This window comes from Engraulis encrasicolus, chromosome 14 (assembly GCF_034702125.1).
Source record: "Engraulis encrasicolus isolate BLACKSEA-1 chromosome 14, IST_EnEncr_1.0, whole genome shotgun sequence".
NCBI lineage: Eukaryota > Metazoa > Chordata > Actinopteri > Clupeiformes > Engraulidae > Engraulis > Engraulis encrasicolus.
In genome coordinates, this window is record NC_085870.1 from 34,476,427 (window position 1) to 34,496,615 (window position 20,189).

Here is a 20,189-nt window from a genome sequence, read left to right on the forward strand (position 1 = left end):
CGAGAGAACGCTTTTATCTCCGTATGACATCTCCGTTTGCCGCGAGGGGACACAGACAGTCAAAAGTCAAGCCAGGGAGCGCACTTGGGATGCAGGCCCTTTAGATGTTTTAGTGGGAAGTCGTTTGAGTGGTAGTCACTCACTCACAGTTTGTGTTGCATGTGTGAGGCGTAAGGTAGCACCACTTACACAAGTGTTGCAAAGTGTCTGTACAGTGGTACTGCAGTCATGATGAGAGGGTTTTCATGATGTCAAGCAGTCGGTCAATCAGTAAGGTCTTAACTACAAACGCAAATAATGAGAATAACCTTTCCAGCATTCAGTTCACTGATCAAGCAGAAACTTTTGCTCTATTAGTGTTCAAAAAAGAGGAAAGCACGATACTACACATGCTCTCAATCGAAATGATAAGCACCAAACATTTTTTTGTTGTGTTTACATTGGTGTATTCCCACTTCATGTTCATGTGTTCTGTAAAATGCACACCAAGGTTGTGCCAGCAATGTGGAAGCGTTTTTGTCTGCTGTCTGCTCGGAAAAGTACTGAATGCATGAACACACACACTCTCACTCTCTCTCTCTCTCTCTCTCTCTCTCTCTCTCTCTCTCTCTCTCTCTCTCTCTCTCTCTCTCTCTCTCTCTCTCTCTCTCTCTCTCTCTCTCTCTCTCTCTCTGTGTCACCCTCACACACACACACACACACACACTCGCGTGCACACACGCACACGCACACACACACACAGATACACTATTTGGTGTATGAGACTGCACCTGCAACGTATCATTGGAACTAGTGGAAATTATTCAATAGTGATACAACAAATAACTATCCCCCCCTTTCTCTCTCTCTCTCTCTCTCTCTCTCTCTCTCTCTCTCTCTCTCTCTCTCTCTCTCTCTCTCTCTCTCTCTCTCTCTCTCTCTCTCTCTCTCTCTCTCTCTCCTCCCCACCCCCTCTCTCCTCCTATAGGGAGGCCCTGATGGTCATCCAGTGGAACATCCGGGCCTTCAACATCGTGAAGAACTGGCCGTGGATGCGTCTCTTCTTCAAGATCAAGCCCCTGCTGCGCAGCGCCGCCACGGAGAAGGAGCTGGCGGCCCTCAAGGAGGAGTTCCAGAAGCTGAAGGAGGCGCTGGAGAAGTCGGAGGCCAAGAGGAAGGAGCTGGAGGAGAAGCAGGTCGCCCTGATCCAGGAGAAGAACGACCTCGGGCTGCAGCTACAAGCTGTGAGTATAGCACACACGCACGCACACACACACACACACACACACACACACACACACACACACACACACACACACACACACACACACACACACACACACACACACACACACACACACACACACACACAGAAACAGACAGACAGACACACATACACACACACATACACACAAACACACACAAACACACACACACTCACACACACAAACACACACACATCCCTGATCCAGGAGAAGAACGACCTCGCGCTGCAGCTACAAGCTGTGAGTATAGCATGCACACACACTCTCTCTCACACACACACACACACACACACACATCCCTGATCCAGGAGAAGAACGACCTTGTGCTGCAGCTACAAGCTCTGAGTGTAGTACACACACACAGATGTAGTCATAGACATGCGCACACACACACACACACACACACACACACACACACACACACACACACACACACACACACACACACACACACACACACACACACACACGCACTCGTACAGACACACTAGCACAGACAGACTGAGACACAGACACACACGCACGCACGCACACACACACACACACACACACACACACACACACACACACACACACACACACACACTAGCACAGACACACTCGCACAGACAGACTGAGACACAGACACACACACACACACAGACACACACACGCACACACACACACACACATACACACACACACACACACACACACGCACACGCACACACACACGCACATGCACACACGTACCGCCAAGAGCCCTGCCAGACATCGCATGTGACATAATCCACACAACCGTTGCAAGGCTTCAGACGCAACACGCAGATGCCTTCTTCGCAATTTCTGGTGACTTCAACCATGTTACACTAAACTCCACACTGACCAATTTCCACCAGCTTGTGCATTGCAACACCAGAAAAAACAGGACCATTGATTTACTCTATTCCAACGTGAGGGATGCATACATCTCCTCCCCCCTCCCCCCTCTGGGCTGCTCAGACCACAACCTCATACATCTGCAGCCTGTGTACAAGCCGAAAGTGCAACGTTTACCCATCACCACACGCACTGTCAGGATGTGGACACCGGAAGCTGAGGAGGCTTTGAGAGACTGCTTTGAGTCGACTGATTGGGGTGTACTGCAAGGCCATGGAAACCTGGAAGAGATAACAGAATGCACAACTGACTACATCAACTTCTGCAGGGATGTTGCCGTGCCCACCAGGACTGTGCGCTGCTACCCTAACCATAAACCCTGGGTGACCCGTGATGTGAAAGAGCTGTTGGACGGAAAGAAAATGGCCTTTAGAGATGGCAACACAGTGGAGCTCAAGGGTGTGCAGAGGGAGCTCAAGGAAAGACTGAAGGAGGCCAAGAATGCATATGGCAGGAAGATAGAGGAGAAGATGGACAACAACCCTAAAGAACTGTGGCAGGGCCTAAAGACAATGACAGGGTGTGAAGCCAAGAGTCGTGGAGCAGACGGCGATTGTAGCAGGGCAGACGATCTCAATAGCTTCTATAATCGGTTTAATTGTCCTGGTGGGACTGCCATTGTGAATGCTGCCAGTAAGGGGACAGACATTAACACCTCTGGATCACCCTACATACCTACCACGGACAACTTCACTCCCAGCACAGCACCCCCTCCTCCATCACACTTTGACCCTGCCATGGGCTCTCCTCCCCCCCGCACCACCTCTGAATGCTCAACAGCAACGACCCCACCCCCTGTGAACTCGCCTCCCCCCTTGATGAATCATCAGCCGGAAGAACTCTCACCATTCTACCCTCCCCCAAATCTCACCTCTGAACCAGCCCCCACCAGCACAGTATCAACTCGAGAAGACAGAACACACTCAATACACACACCCCCACCCTGCAAAACCAGCAACCCCCCAATGTCACAGCTGAACAGGTCACAATCACACTTAAGAGGCTCAAAGTTAAGGCATCTGGCCCTGATGGTGTCTGTGCCAAATTACTGAAAACCTGTGCTGAGGAGCTAGGCCGGCCACTACAGTTCATCTTCAACGAAGCCTAGAGGAGGGGAAAAAGTCCCTACACAGTGGAAGACATCCTGTCTCATCCCAGTTCCCAAAAAGCCACATCCAAAGAGCTGAACGATTTCAGACCAGTTGCCCTCACCTCACACATAATGAAGACTTTTGAACGTGTGCTGTTGACCAACTTACTGAAGCCCCAGGTCCAACATGCTCTTGATCCCCTGCAGTTTTGCCTATCAGGAGAGTTGTGGGAGTTGGGATGCTATCCTGTATCTGCTACACAGGGTGCATTCTCACCTGGACAAGAGAGACATGGCTGTGAGAATCATGTTCTTTGATTTCTCAAGTGCCTTTAACACCATCCAGCCNACTCATGCTGAAGGACAAACTGCTGCGAATGGGAGTGGAAACAGGACTGGTGACATGGATAACTGACTACCTCACTGGGAGGCCCCAGTTCGTCAGGCTCGGCGACCATACATCCCAGACTGTAGTCAGTAACACGGGCGCGCCACAAGGGACGGTGCTCTCCCCTGTTTTGTTCACCCTGTGTACACCTCCGACTTCAGCTACAACACAGAGACCTGTCACATGCAGAAGTTCTCTGATGACACTGCTATTGTGGCGTGCATCAAGGATGGACAGGAAGGAGAGTACAGGGNACTGGGTGGAGAACTTTGTCAGATGGTGCCAGGATAATCAGCTACAGCTGAATGCCACCAAAACAAAGGAGATGGTGGTCGACTTCAGAAGGACCTCCCCGCCACTGGTGCCTGTCTCTATTGAGGGAGAGACAGTGGAGACAGTTGACACCTACAAGTACCTAGGTGTACACCTGGACAACAATCTGGACTGGGCTGCTAATTCAGATGCTCTGTACAAGAAAGGACAGAGCAGGCTTTACTTCCTAAGGAAGCTCAGATCCTTCAACGTCTGCAACAGGCTCCTGCTGATGTTTTACCAGTCTGTCATGGCAAGTGTCCTTACCTATGCTATCGCCTGTTGTGGAGGCAGTATTAGGAAGAGGGACGCGGGGTGCCTTGACAGGCTGGTGAGGAAAGCTAGGTCTGTGGTGGGCATGGAATTGGAGGACCTCACTACAACAGCCGAAAACAGGACACTGAGCAGACTGGACTCCATACTGGAAAATGACAGACACCCCCTGCACCCGCTTCTGGCCAACCAGAGGAGCGTGTTCAGCTACAGACTCCGGGCCTTCCCCTGCCGTACAGACAGACTACGGAAGTCATTTGTTCCTAGGGCCATCCAGCTCTTCAACACCACACAGAAAGACACAATGAAAGAGATTGTCATTGGTGACTGGACTGCCTAAACCACCCCCACCCCCTCCCGATTTTTTTATCTCTACTGAACAGCTACACTTCACCCAACACCCACACCCCACCCCCATGGAGCAAGCGCCTGCACTACCTTGGACACTTTAAGGGACTGCTCAACACAGGACAATAAACTCACCACACCCCACCTCAGCTACCTCACCTATCCCCTGGGATAGCATCTGTGAACTTTTTAATTCTGCAATTTTATTCTTACTGGACTATCTCAACCACTGGAAAAGCTACTGTGAACTGCCTTTTTTTATTTTTTTATTTTTCATTTTTTAACTGAGGGACTTCTACAATGCACAATCATTAGAACTACTTTGGCTCTTTTATGTGTACTGAACACTTTTATCTTGACTTTTATCTTGACTTTTATCTTGACTTTTTGTGTATATGTATGCAACATGATGCCCTACAAGGACCTTGAGTGTGTGTGTGTGTGTGTGTGTGTGTGTGTGTGTGTGTGTGTGTGTGTGTGTGTGTGTGTGTGTGTGTGTGTGTGTGTGTGTGTGTGTGTGTGTGTGTGTGTGACAATGTGTGTGTGTTGGGGGGGGGTGAGAGGATGTGTGTGTGTGTGAGAGGGGGGAGAGGGAAGGAGGGAGGGAGGGAGAGAGAGAGAGTGTGTGTGGCGATATACTTTTACTGTAATGTGCATTTATGTGTATATGTTCTTTGTGTATGTTTGGATTTGTGTATTTATGTAAGCTGACAGACACCTTAATTTCCTTCGGGATCAATAAAAGTACTCTACTCTACTCTACTCTACACACACACACACAGGGAGCTGGAGGAGAAGCAAGTGTCTGTGATTTAGGAGAAGAACAATTTTGCACTCCAGCAACAGGCAGTGAGTAGCAAACTCAGTATAACATACAGTATGCACAAGCACAATTCCACACACACGCACATGGACACATGGACGCACACACTCGCATGCACCAGTCACACACACACACACACACACACACACACACACACACACACACACACACACACACACACACACACACACACACACACACACACACACACACACACACACACACACACACACACACACACACACTCACACACTCTCTCTCTCACACACACACACACACACACACACACACACACACACACACACACACACACACACACACACACACACTCTCTCTCACACACACACACACACACACACACACACACACACACACACACACACACACACACACACACACACACACACACACACAGACACACACACACACACCATCCACTCGCTCCACGCCTCCGCCGCTATTCCTATGTTTGATCTCGGCGTGAGAAGTTAATAATAACCGGGGAGAGAGCACATGCGAGGAGAGTGGAGAGGAGAGTCGCCGCGCCGCACCGGCGTGGAACAGAGCTGGGTGGCAGCTGTGGTGTAAATGGTCAGGGAGTTGCTCTAGGGATCAGGCCGGGATCGGGGCTTCAATTGCTGGACCGGTAGGAAAAATGTGGGCTGGGTTGATGGGTGGGTGACGAGGGAGGTGGTTGGTGGGTGATGAGGAGGATGGTGGGTGGGTGATTAGGGAGTTGGCCAGGCCTGGGACAAAGTCATCTGAAAGCCCCATCCCCCCCCCCCCCCCAGTTACTGAACACACAAATGCAAGTGTGCCCCAGGCCTCTATAGACTGCTACCTCCCCTCTGAGTTCTCTGATGCATGTTAAACAAAATAAGTGACATCTTGCATAATGCAGTATTAAACCAGTAAACTTACGCTCTCATTCATGCAGGCACACACACACACACACACACACACACAATATATATGCAATGTAATGAGGACCAAATTCTAACTAAACCCTACCGCCACCTGGGCTTTGGACAGCCATCCCCTTTGTCCCCCCTCCCTGGTGACTTCCCTGATGGCTGAGGTGCAGTATGTGGTCTTCTTTTTTTTTAAAGATATTTTTTTGGTATTTTAGACTTTTTTATTGACAGGACAGTATGTGAGAGTGACAGGAAATGTTTGGGAGAGAGAGACAGGGGAAAGGTCGGCAGAGGACCCGGGCTGGAATCGAACTCAGGTCGGCCGCATAGTAGACGAGTGCCCTACCATAAACCCACGGCCTTTTGTGGTCTTCTTGACCATGGTGTCTTATGTCACATAGCTCCATCGGGATTGTCCCTGTCCCATGACCCATAAAGCAATCTCTAGGTCACTTTGGATGAAAGCATCAGCTATAAATAATCATTAATACATTTTTAAAAAGGCTGCGAGCGCACATGGGCATGAAATGTTGGTTATTATTGGTTTAAGACTGGCCTTGGCCATGGCTCAAACAGCTAATGGTTGGCTCAAACTACACGACTATCGCGCCGATTCTCGGCTGAAAACCCCCCTTACGACAATCGCTGGAACGTTACCCCCCAGGACCATCGCAAGCGATTGTCGGTAAAGATTTCCTCGTCATGAGCGACGTTCTAAAGCCGGGCATACACTGTGCGATATTTTCACTCGTGGGTCTTAAGCTTCTGCTCACACTGCACGATGGAATTTCACTGTTTAAAAGTTCACAACTCACGACTCACGTCCTCAAACTACACGAGCCGACAGTCGGATGCGAGAGAAATCTTTCACCGTACGACGCGGGCATGTTTCCCCGGTCTGCAGAGGAGGGAACATGCGCACCTGAGGTGGAGATGAGGGCGCGCTCAACAGCGAATCGCACGGCCCTATTCATTTGTGCATGTGAAGTGTCAAATCGGGTCGCAGCACTGCTTTAACTGTGCGATTTACGCACGAGCCACGACCAGAATTTCAAACCGTTTTGATATTCTTGCGACCCTGCGATTGCACGATCGTGAGGCAAAATCGCTTGTCGTTACCCCATGTACACTGTACGATGCGAGACTCACGATTGACCTGCGATTGAGAAAGAAATCGGACCGACTCTCAAAAAGTCGTGCGAGTGCCAAATCGGGGCAAAATCGGGGCAAAAGTCGCACAGTGTAAGCCCAGCTTTAGATAGAACTTTGGCTGCTCAAAGAGTCGCCGATCGCAAATCGTAGAAATCAAACAGTGTTTGATATTTGCGACTGGAAATAGAACGTCGGGCATTGTCTCGGTGGCTGTGAGCAGCGACAAGATTGACAGTTGCGATTCTCTTCTAGTGTGCGGTGCACCCCGACGCCAAAATCGGACACACAATCGCCAGTAGTGTAGTTTGTGCCTGGCTTAAGATATCGAACTGTAACGAGGACTTGGGTTTGATTCCGACCCAAGGTCATTTCCTGAGCCACCCCTCCCCTCTCTCCCCACTCATTTCCAGACACACTCTCAAACTGTCCTGCCTGATTAAAGGCCTAAAATATATATATAAAAAAGAGAGAAAGGATGTCTGCGCTTCAGCCCTTGTGGTGCTCACAGTCCAGACCGTAGAATGAAGACAGACTGGGCTACTTCTCAGTGACTAGACCCAGGGATGACCGGAGCACACAGCATACTTTTATTTTTTTAACATTTTTTGGTGCACAAAATGACTGACGTTCCGACGCACCTGCGTCTTCCCCAGAGTCAAAAAGACTGGAGTACGTATTGTTGTGCCCGAGATTCAGAAAAATAAACAGGCGCATGGACCAAAAACAGAAAGGTTCAAAAGTGATAGTAGTTTTGCACAATTAAAAAGGGCACACAGGTCTGACACAAGAAGTATTTTCACATCTTTGCTTAATTCAGAAATAAATGAATAATGTTTATGAAATCTTTCTCTCCCTATCTTCAGGAGCAAGACAATCTTGCGGATGCTGAGGACCGCTGTGACCTGCTGATCAAGACCAAGATCCAGCTGGAGGCCAAGGTGAGGAGCTACTGTACTGCCCTACAAAGGCAAAATGCAGTAACTATGTTTACTGCAAATTTGATATAGCATTATCTCTATTACGGGACACATTTGGACCATAAGGCTTTGTCACATGATAAAGGAGACATTTTCAGTCTGAACTCAATTTTGGCAAAGTATGTAGTTATTGCACTTTGCCTTTGTATGGCAGTGTGCCCTGCACTTGAGCAGCTGTCCTCCAAAACTTGTTTCATAAATATTTTATTTGGGCCTTAGCCATGGTTTGAGTGGATGAGGCACCGTATTGTTATGCTGGGGACCCGGGTTCGATTTTGGCCATTTCCCTGGGCGATCCCCTCGAGTCGACTCTCTCTCTCACTTGTCTCCTGTCACCACCTCATGCTATCCATTTAATGCATAGAAGTTCTTTAAGAAAAACTTTTAAAAAAATGATATCATGGCAAATTGGAACTGTTTTAATGCTGTCTGATATTTGTATACCAGCATCAGGTGACAGATGTTTACCAATAACAACTGAGAAACACAATAAAACGATTAATTTATGATCATTTTGGAAAATATTACGTTTTGGATAAAAGCTCCTCAATTGTACATCCTATAAATACCCTACTGTCCTTGTTACAATGTAATGTAATTGTCCTCTGTGCAATGTAATGTAACTAGTCTCTGTACAATATAATGTAACTTTACCAGTTACAATGTAATGTAACTGCACTGGTACTCAATGTAATTATAAGTGTGATGGTGTGACGTAACAGGTGAAGGAGATGACGGAGCGTCTGGAGGACGAGGAGGAGATGAACTCCACCGTGGTCGACAAGAAGAGGAAGCTGGAGGACGAGTGCGCCGAGCTCAAGAAGGACATCGACGACATTGAGATCACCCTGGCCAAGGTGGAGAAGGAGAAGCACGCCACCGAGAACAAGGTGAGAACAGATGGGTGATGACAATAACACTCACATTCAAACATTAGGGAAACAGGCATTATACCTGGAGATCACCCTGGCCAAGGTGGAGAAGGAAGCGTGTCACTGAAAACAAGGTGAGGACTAGAGCATGACACGGGAGTGGATTTTCACTCCCTTCCCATCCCGGTCCCAGAAAAAAAATCCCATCCCGTCCCGTCCCGGAGTGGAGTAAAAGAAACAAATCCCATCCCATCCCGTCCTGAAAAGAATGTCTCCCAATCCTGCCCACTCCCACTCAAAATCAATCCCACTCCCGTTTCATAGGCTTTTTAAATGAAAAAATAAGCAAGCATGCCCGCTCCCATTCATCTTTATTCCCGCTACTGCCCGCTCCCGTTCATCTTCAAAATTTTGACTCCCATCCCGCGGGAATCCCGCAGGACCCACGGGACCCACGGGAATTCCTGAAAAATGTCATCCTCCAGTGAGGACAGATGGATGGGTGATGACAATGCACTCACATTCAAATATTAGGGTTGACTATGTCCTCTTACAAACATTAGGGAAGCACAGCCAGGCATTACACCTGTAAGAACGGAAGAATTGAAGCTGTGCTGATGGTTCTAATCTAACACAACCATTAGGAAACTTTTAGATTAATTTTGACATGCCAGCAGCAAATTCTACCACCCAGCCCATTCTCATTTCCTGGTGAACCAGTAGCAACCAGTAGCCTGTAAGTAACAGGCTACTGGCACACTGCCCTTTCACGCCTCTCCGCAGGCGTGGTTTAGTCAAAAGATGCTTGCACGTGGTTGGAGCAACCTCATATGAATGACATGACACTTCGACCACTCACGTTGAAGCTTTGTGACGTAGGACGTGTCGTCATGTAAGCGCTGCCAGGTCGGGAACCAAAACAGAACAACCCGATTGGGAGAAGAGCAATAACATCTTTGCCACTAAGAAATTCTTCCAAAACCATTCTCTGCTCGTCCTTTAGAAAATCAACTTGAGGTATTTTGGATAACACCGCTGAAATTGCTGCTTCCATCCCGACGCATGATAACTCCTCGCACGCCGCCATTACTGTTGTGATTCAGGGAGGGGGCGGGCACAGCCGAACTACCCTGGGGGAGGGTGTTGCGTTCGATAAACGTCATACCCACTGAAATCCCTCCCTACGATCCTGATTCGTCGTGCTGCCCCGGTTATTTCGAAAACGGAGGAGGAGAGCGAATCACAGGTGTACCAGAAGGTTTGTGTAGCCCAGCCCCCTGGGCGTCAACACATAGCTTCTGGCTCACCAGGAAACATTCTCATGCTATGGTGTTACAATCAGTTATCAATGTGATAAAATGTGGATCTACACATACTGTCCATCATTGATAGTATCTTCTGACCTTCAAAGTATTGGTATTAGGTTGGATATTGTAACTACGGCAAATTTGACATAGCAATATCTCTAAAACGGGATGCCACTGGACCATAAGGCTTTGTCACAAGATAAAGGATGTGTTGTGAATAACATTCTCAGTCTCTCAACTCAATTTTGACAAAACATGTACTGATTGCACTTTGCCTCTGTTGGGTAGAATACATGTTGTATTCAATACAAAGAAGCATAACTGTGGTATAGAAAAGTAACACTGTCACCCTCCTTATGGTCCAGATTAAAAACCTGATCGAGGAGATGGCTGCTCTGGATGACACCATCTTGAGGCTGACCAAGGAGAAGAAGGCCCTGCAGGAGGCTCACCAGCAGACACTGGACGACCTTCAGGCAGAGGAGGACAAGGTCAACACTCTGTCCAAGGCCAAAGCCAAGTTGGAGCAGCACGTGGACGATGTGAGTTGCTATAGTATACTCAGACACAACACCGCATTGAAATATTTAGACCATGTCTGTGAAAGTTCTCATTCATCCAGGTTATCTTTGTCACCATAATTTAGTTGTAGGCAACTGGTCATCTTGGTCATTTTAGGTGCAAAAGCCATGAAAGCTTCAAGCTCCAAAATCCTGTTGCATGCAATTAAACTCCAAAAAGTCCTGTTGCATGCAATTAAACTCTTATGATGTTGAACATTGACAAAAAGTGCTTTCATCATCCTACATGTCAGGTGTGGTTTCCCCCACTGTCTCTTGACTATTTGACTTGACTATTTGACTCTTTTCCCCTTCTGTGCCCAGCTGGAAGGGTCGCTGGAGCAGGAGAAGAAGTTGCGTATGGACCTGGAACGGGTCAGACGCAAGCTGGAGGGAGACCTGAAGCTCTCCATGGAGACCGTCATGGACCTGGAGAACGACAAACAGCAGATGGAGGAGAAGCTGAAGAAGTGAGTCCCCAGTCCAGACACACACATGTACAGAGTTATGGTACTTGGGCACAATCCCTGGTGCTGAACAAAAAAGTAATGTATTTGTGGAAAAATGGTTCTCGCTCTCCTTTGGATTTTTTTTCTTCTTAAAGTTTTTTTTTCTTTTTATTCATTCACTGTCAAGCATGATGACGTTTCGGCCTCTCGGTCTGAATCTGAGGAAGACCGAGAGGTCAAAACGTCATCATGCTTGCCAGTGAATGAATAAAAGGAAAATAATAACTTAAGGAACAAAAATATCCAAAGGAGTGTGTGAATCTCCAGTCACACACATGCCATGCTGTGCATTCACTCATTCACTGCATTCGCAAAGCTGCATCGCATTGTATTCCCATTGACTTAACATTGGGTGATGATGTCACTTGGTGCTGCACTGAATTTTTGCGATGTTACGTTGCCTTGAATGCCAAGACTCCATTGAACAGCTGAGAAATGTTAAACTATTTCGAATTTGTATGCTTTCTTTATGACCCCACCTCCGTCAAACACACCCCGTTGTATGTAAATGCAATCATGTGTGTCATCTTATATGGGAGTTGTAGGGCTAAAGCACTTTGTGAATTCCTACTGGAGGGTATTAAAATATATTAAAATACATTAAAGATATGGGATGATCAAGAGGACCGTTGAGCTGGAAGAAGAAAACAGCAAAGATTTGTTTGCCTCTTGGCTGAAAACTATTGACTTGTAATGACTTGCAATGTTATTACACTGTATGTTACTTTGGCACACAAATACTTACAGTTTTTCTCAATTGGTTTTGTACATTTCTCACAACAGAATAATTATTCTCAAAAGTCTTTGTTCAATTGTGACTTCCTGGTGTTACCTGTGCACATGGTCAAATCAGTTTCTCATTGTTTTCGGCATATAGCAAATGCTCTCGTCCACCATGCCATGGCTGTGTACAATTCTCAGTGATTTCGTACATTATCAATTGCTTTTGTCATATAACTTAAAAAGCTTTGTCACTGAATGCATGAAGCTATCTCAATCTTATCTGATCAATGTAATATAAAACTGAATTGACAACATTTCCCATCCAATCTAAACAACATTTCGCTTCAGAAAAGATCCTCAAGAGTGTACTATTCAATTGACAACATGAGAAATTGATTTGACTAGCTTGTCCATACACTATGACACAATGACTAACCATTCTGCTGGCGCTGATACGTTCATTGACACAAAAACTTGGTTTTTGAAAGACAAATATGGGTTTTGAGCAAGAGACTCGCTTTTGCAGGTTATCCACCGTGTTTTGCCATTTGTTAAAGCTGTTTTGAGAATGAATATTATGTTTTGCAAATTGCGAGAGAGATTCGAGAAATGTACAAAACCAATTGAGAAATACTGTAAAAAAAAAAACATAAAGTTCACGGGTTATTTTGCATGTGTTGCTCAGGAAAGACTTTGAAATCAACGCGATCAGCTCCAAAATTGAAGACGAGCAAGCAATGGTCATCCAATTGCAGAAGAAGATCAAGGAGCTACAGGTTAGGGTGGCATAATATACTGTGCTATACCTATAAAGTACCTTCTTACACAGTGCATAGTCGTCAGTACAAACATGTTTTACCTATAAAGTACATTCTTACACAGTGCATAGTCTTCAGTACAAACATCTTTTTGTCTTGCTGTGTGCCCATCATGCATTTTCATAGACCTGTATGTTCATATCTCAACACCTTAAATTCTCTCCCCCATTGCCCTACACAGTAAAGAAATGGCATGTCCACATTTCAGACTCAATGTATACATATACACACGTCAATCCAGACAGAGCATCTACAACATAGTGGAGGGTCAAATTACTGTAACAGTGGAGTTAGAAGTCAGTGTAAAATTCTGCAGATGGCCAGTGTCACTTCAACTCCTAGTATTTACACAATATTGAGTAGAACTAACTTACTGTAAAACGTGGGACCAAATGTTATCTGAAACAGAGTGAAATTTCAACTCCATAAGAGTAGACCTAATTGTGGTCTTTTTTTCGCCCTGCTGTGGCCTAACAGTGGGGCACTGGGTTGCTGCGCCAGCGACCCGGGTTCGGTTCCGGCCCGGGTCATTTGCCGATCCCTCCCCATCTCTCTCTCCCCACTCATTTCCTGTCTCTCCTCCACTGTCCTATCAAAAATAAGGGCAAAAAAAGCCCTAAAAAAGGGTGGTGTTTTTTTTCCTGTGAAGGCTCGTCTTGAGGAGCTGGAGGAGGAGCTGGAGTCTGAGAGGGCGTCGCGCTCCAAGGTGGAGAAGCAGCGCGGGGACGCCTCACGCGAACTGGAGGAGCTGAGCGAACGCCTGGAGGAGGCGGGCGGAGCCACGGCAGCACAGGTGTGGAGGGCAGGGCAGAATAAGGGCTTCATCCTGGCTGAGCCTGGTATATAGCAGAATTGGATTTAGCACCCTTGAATACTCCACTCCACTAAAACCATTGTATACCAAAAATGATAGATAGATAGATAGATAGATAGATAGATAGATAGATAGATAGATAGATAGATAGATAGATAGATAGATAGATAGATAGATAGATAGATAGATAAAGAAGAGATCGGAAGGTTGTAGAATTTATGCTTATTCAGTAGTTATAATGCCAATGTCAATGCCAGAGATGACATAGAAGTGCCTGCCAAGTGACAAGGTACCATTATACAATGTAGTTCAATATAAAGTATGACCATGATGATGATAATATAAGTATGATCATGTGATGGTAACATGATGTAATGTAAAGGTGGAAATGACATAGAAATGTCAAATGCCAACTGCCAAGTTAAGTGCAATGTAATGCCATGCAATGCAGTATAATGTAAAGTAATATAATGTCATCAGGGCGCTGAACTACCACCTGACAATATGAACTTGACAAAGTGACTGATAGCGAGTGTATGCTTGGCTAGGTAGTAGATTGGTTCATGTATAGCCCCGAAGGTAATGTAAAGTACTATATGTATTGTGATGTGTGTTATAAAGGTGGAGTTGGCTAGGTAGTAGATTGGTTCAAAGTACTATATGAAGAGTTCAGAAGCAAAACCCCCTAACTCCATTTCTGAAGACCTGCACTGCTATATTTTTAGAGAACCCCGTTATTGGTTTGGTTTACATTCATGTACTTGATAATACATATAGATAGCTATATTACATAAATAAAATAAAAAAATATGCAATTTTGATAGCTTTATATTAAATAAAAATGAATTAAGATTATTTTCTGAAAAGGCACTTAGGGGGTTTTGCATCTGAACTCTTCATATGTATTGTGATGTGTGTTATAAAGGTGGAGATGAACAAGAAGCGCGAGTCGGACTTCCTGAAGCTGCGTCGAGACCTGGAGGAGGCATCGCTGCACCACGAGGCCACCACGGCGGCGCTGCGCAAGAAGCACGCCGACAGCGTGGCCGAGCTGGGCGAGCAGATCGACAGCCTGCAGCGCGTCAAGCAGAAGCTGGAGAAGGAGCGCTCCGAGGCCAAGATGGAGGCCGATGACCTGGCCTCCAACCTGGAGCAGCTCGCCAAGGCCAAGGTGAGGAGGAAGTAGGAAAAATAAACGTGTTCGGCCCTGCTGTGGCCATCAAACTGACCCGGGGTTCGATTCCCGGATAATCGAAAAGATCATATTAAAAATATCTTTTAAAAAAGTAGACTGGTGATACAAGGAAAGATGGAGGCGGGCCAAGTTGGGGACATAAAGTTAATATGACGGCGAAGAAGATGGCGATCCGTTGTTGGATGATTGGCTATGTTTATTTATGAATAATAAACTAACTGCTAAGGAAAGCTGGTGATAGAAGGAGCGTGCCGAGGCCAACATGTAGGCTGATGACCTGGCCTCGAACCCGGGGCAGCTCGCCATGGCCAAGGTATGGAAGTAGTACAAAAAAATCATGCACGCACACACTACATTATTCTCACTAAAAGTAGGTTTCTAAATCTGGTGATAACTGGAAAGCTGGTAACGCTGGTGAGACAAGGAAAGAGAGAGGAGGACGACCTGGCCTCCAACTTGGAGAAGCTGGCCAAGGCCAAGGTGAGCAGGAAATAGATTTAAAAAAACGTGCACACACTACATTATTCTTACTGGTGGTACAAGGAAAGACGGAGGCGGAGAACCTGGCCTCCAACTTGGAGTAGATGGCCAAGGCCCAGGTGAAGACTGGAGGAGGATGGCGATCGATTGGTTGGATATTTGGTTTGGTCTATTCATGGATATTTATTGCTAGATGGAAATACAGTAGGCGGGTTAGGAAAGCTGGTCAGCTTTTGATAAGAGGACCAAGATGGTGGTGGATGACCTGTCCTCCAACCTGGAGTAGCTATCCATTGCCAAGGTGAGGAGAATATAGAAAAAACAAACCGTCACTCACTACCATGTCCCAAGGCCAAGTTGAATACTGGAGGATGGTGCATGATTAGTGAATGGGTGTCCTTTGGTTTGATTAATTTAAGGATATACCTAGATGGAAATGAACTGGTAAGGTAAGCTGGTGATAGCGAGAAGGAGGTAGACAACCTGGCGTTGATTATCCAAAAAGAAACCATTGTGTTGGTGTGATTTAGTATTTACTGACTTAGCTAAGATATTTTATGGTCTCATAAGTTTTCCTCATTATTTTAATTTTTTTTTTGTAAAATAGGTTTGTGGGATTCATCCATGTCCACTGCATCTAGAATTCTTAGTGCATTTTACATTCTTTTGGATTAAAGATTGACATTTGAAGCAGAACCCCAGGAGAACAAGCAATCAAATGAGTATTTTTGTCAATGTGTTATTTGCCTGTGTGTCTCCAGGCCGTTGCTGAGAAGACGTGTCGTCTCTATGAGGACCAGATGAATGAGACCAAAGCTAAGGTGGAGGAGCTCCAAAGGCAGCTCAATGACACCAACAGCCAGAGGGCTCGCGCCCAGGCAGACAGCGGTGAGCACACTCAATGCACTTTCCGCGCACGTAAATGGCAACACCAATACTGGCATGCATCTCTCGAAAGCATAGCTACTACAGTAACTACATTAGCTGCTTTGTTGGTTGCAGTGCAATTTCCCATTGGCAACTACCCAAGTTGCTTACTGCTAACAACTACGCTTTCGAGAAATGCACCCCTGCTGTATATGGATTAAGTGGATGAGAACACAACTAAGTAAAGACTTATTCACCCTATTATAAATTTGCTGTCATCAGAATGACAACGACCAAGTCATAGACTTTGTGTTGTAATGTCATAAATAGTATTGTATTATGGAACGCATAGTAAAGTGATCCATTTTACTTCCATTTTACTGCCAATGGAAGTAAAGTTTATCAACGCAAAGTAAAGTGAAAGTGATGCACTGGCCAAACGGTGTGCATCACAAGGCCATAGCATTGTTTTGATTGGTGTTCTGGGTTCCTTATTGTCTCTGCCTCTTCTTCATGTTTGCAGCGGAGGCAGGCAGGAGGCTGGAGGAGAGAGAGACTCTGGTCTCCCAGCTGCAGCGGGCCAAGAACTCCTTTGGCCAGAATGTGGAGGAGCTGAAGAAACAGCTGGACGAGGAGAACAAGGTAGAGGATTACACGTAAATATGAATCATTCCATCAACTACAAAAGTTGGAAGTCAACCCAGAGGTATTTAGCCTTTTACTGCAGATGGGGTCGCCATCTATTCACTATTTTACTGAAAATACTCAACTACATCATAACAACATTGCTATGACAGTACAGAGACGGAGAAAGTAACAGATTAAGACAGCCATTACAATTTTGGTGACAGTAAGGTTTTAACATAGGCTCTATTACGCTAAGGGGTTAAACATCACTGCATAGAAGCACTATTAGAGTGCTCACAAGCCACGACTCTTACAATACAATTATGTGAAATGCCGAATGTTTTGTGTATTTTTTCCCTCCCAAGGCCAAGAATGCCTTGGCTCATGCTCTCCAGTCTTCGCGCCATGACAACGACCTTCTGCGCGAGCAGTACGACGAGGAGCAGGAGGCCAAGTCTGAACTGCAGAGGGCGCTGTCCAAGGCCAACGCCGAGGTCGCCCAGTGGAGAACCAAATACGAGACCGACGCCATCCAGAGGACTGAGGAACTGGAGGAGGCCAAGTGAGTTATTTTGGGGACATACAGTATACGACTTTTTTGGATACTCTGTTGAAAACCTAAAATCATACCCTTTCCTAGTTTTGTTTGACATGGTTTTACATAGTAGTAGAGTAAAGTAGATGTAGCAAAGATTTGCAATTGCACAGAATTTCCACATTTATTTCACATTTTCCTTGTTTTCGTAATTTCTTTTGGGACAAATAAAGTATCTCTACTCTACTATTACTTTTTATTTATTTATTTGGTAACACTCCGGCAGCATACGTATAACATGACAGTGTCATAACAGTGTCATGATGTTGTCATACACATAATGACAACAGTCATAACATTTTTGACATCACCATAAAATTACATTCCTTTATGGTAAAGATAGCCCAAACAATGTGAACTTTTCATGACCATAAACATTTATGGGATTGTAATTTTTATGATTTGTCCATGACTGTGTCATGACAATGTTTTGACACTGTTATGACAGTGAGTTATGTCATACATATGGCACTGGTGTCAAGTAAAGTGTTACCATGTATTCCCTTTCACATACGTGCCGTGTCAGTACGCATTTAGTCCCTCTCCCAATCCATTAAAATCCCCCTACAAAAACACAAACATTCTTCCCTTTGTTTCCTCACCCAGGAAGAAGCTGACCACGCGTCTGCAGGAGTCTGAGGAGAGCGTGGAGACGTCCAACGCCAAGTGCGCATCGCTGGAGAAGACCAAGCACCGGCTCCAGACGGAGATGGAGGACCTGATCATGGATCTGGACCGTTCCAACGCTGCCGCTGCCGCCCTCGACAAGAAGCAACGCAACTTCGACAAGGTTAGGTCGGCCCCAAACTTTCAACTTGTGATTTTGTTCGCACACCTCAGCTGGCAGGTGCGGTGGAGATGATCTATGGGTCGCTAATCAGAAAAAATAAAACTCCTGCTTACTGTACATTTCACTTTTACCTTTATTCACTATGTTTCGTTCTTAGACGTTCATCAGATGATTTTTTAAATTTTTGGCCCCAAACTTTGGAATGCACCCCTTCTCGCTTGCACTTCATCAATGTACTTCACTTGCCACCTTTAAAGCAAGGCACCTTGATTAAGACACCTTTTCACCCAAGCCTACGGTACCCATCACACAGATGACATGTACGCACACCATTCACTCCCACCACCACATGCACTCACATTGACCTACTGTATTTATTTATTTATTTATTTGTCGAACCATCTTTTTTTAATCTGTTTTATTTTTTTTTTAAATCTATGTTACCTTTTTTTTAACCTATTTTACTACAAACCTATTCATTGTTTTTCATCTCATCACTTTTTTAGTTCATCTGTTGTCGAAGTTCATTGCTGTTTTGACTTACTCCTGCTGCTCTGTTCTGTTTTTATGTGTAGCTACTAGTAACCTACGGTATTACGATGAAAGCGATTTAAAAAAAAAATGTATTATTCAAATTTTTTACAAGGTGCTGGCTGAGTGGAAGCAGAAGTACGAGGAGTGCCAGTCGGAGCTGGAGAGCTCGCAGAAGGAGGCGCGTGGCCTGAGCACGGAGCTCTTCAAGCTGAAGAACTCCTACGAGGAGGCGCTGGATCACCTGGAGACCCTCAAGCGGGAGAACAAGAACCTCCAGGGTGAGTGTGGAGGACCATGGAAATATACAGTATAATGCCCCTGTCTCTGTGGCATTACCAATTACATTATAATAACAGGGCTGTAACCTCCAGGGTGAGTGTGGAGGACCATAGATATGTACAGTATAATGCCTCTGTCTCTGTCGCATTAACAATTACATTGTAATAGCAGGGGTGTAACCTCTAAGGTGAGTGTGGAAGCTACATATGGAAGAAGTGGCTATTGTTTTTTTCTCCCCAACATGTCATAGTTATATGCTATTAGCTACTAGTATGTTAAACATATGGAATTATGTCAATGTAGCATATGAAATGTTTGCATGGAGTGGATGATATTTGTGAAAGCCGTTGAAGGCTGAAAATGAAGCAGCAGATAAATTATGCCTAAACCAACTTCATTTTGACGCAAACATCCAGGTCATGTGATGACATATAATGTTATACGACAGCATGGTAGCTGCTGGTGCTGTTCTCTTTATTTGTAATTTGATTTGCCTGCAGAGGAGATCTCTGATCTGACGGACCAGATCGGTCAGGGCGGCAAGACCATCCACGAGCTGGAGAAGATGAAGAAAGGTCTGGACCAGGAGAAGACTGAGATCCAAGCTGCTCTAGAGGAGGCCGAGGTAGGGAGCCTTCAGTGTTTTTTTTTTTCTTTTTTTAAACATTAAAAAAAACAACTGTAGATCACGTGCATGTTGCCCTGCAGAGCTCTTCATTCTTACTGTAGGAATGTATGTGCACAAATAAGTAGTAGTAGTAGCCTTTATTGTCCCCAAGG

At 45.6% G+C, this 20,189-nt stretch overlaps 1 protein-coding gene across 3 annotated transcripts in view; it reads left to right on the forward strand.

Annotated features, from left to right (window-relative positions):
* myh7ba (myosin, heavy chain 7B, cardiac muscle, beta a) overlaps positions 1-20,189 on the forward strand; it is a 64,061-nt gene that overhangs the window by 33,835 nt on the left and 10,037 nt on the right. For all 3 annotated transcript variants that reach the window (XM_063215544.1, XM_063215542.1, XM_063215543.1), the window contains 14 exons: positions 968-1,223; positions 8,326-8,400; positions 9,162-9,329; positions 10,984-11,160; positions 11,503-11,648; positions 13,096-13,186; positions 13,878-14,021; positions 14,968-15,213; positions 16,479-16,605; positions 17,108-17,226; positions 17,577-17,773; positions 18,413-18,596; positions 19,243-19,408; positions 19,910-20,034. In XM_063215544.1, coding sequence (XP_063071614.1) covers positions 968-1,223; positions 8,326-8,400; positions 9,162-9,329; positions 10,984-11,160; positions 11,503-11,648; positions 13,096-13,186; positions 13,878-14,021; positions 14,968-15,213; positions 16,479-16,605; positions 17,108-17,226; positions 17,577-17,773; positions 18,413-18,596; positions 19,243-19,408; positions 19,910-20,034 — 2,221 coding nt within the window. The remainder of the gene's footprint in view (positions 1-967; positions 1,224-8,325; positions 8,401-9,161; positions 9,330-10,983; positions 11,161-11,502; positions 11,649-13,095; positions 13,187-13,877; positions 14,022-14,967; positions 15,214-16,478; positions 16,606-17,107; positions 17,227-17,576; positions 17,774-18,412; positions 18,597-19,242; positions 19,409-19,909; positions 20,035-20,189) is intronic.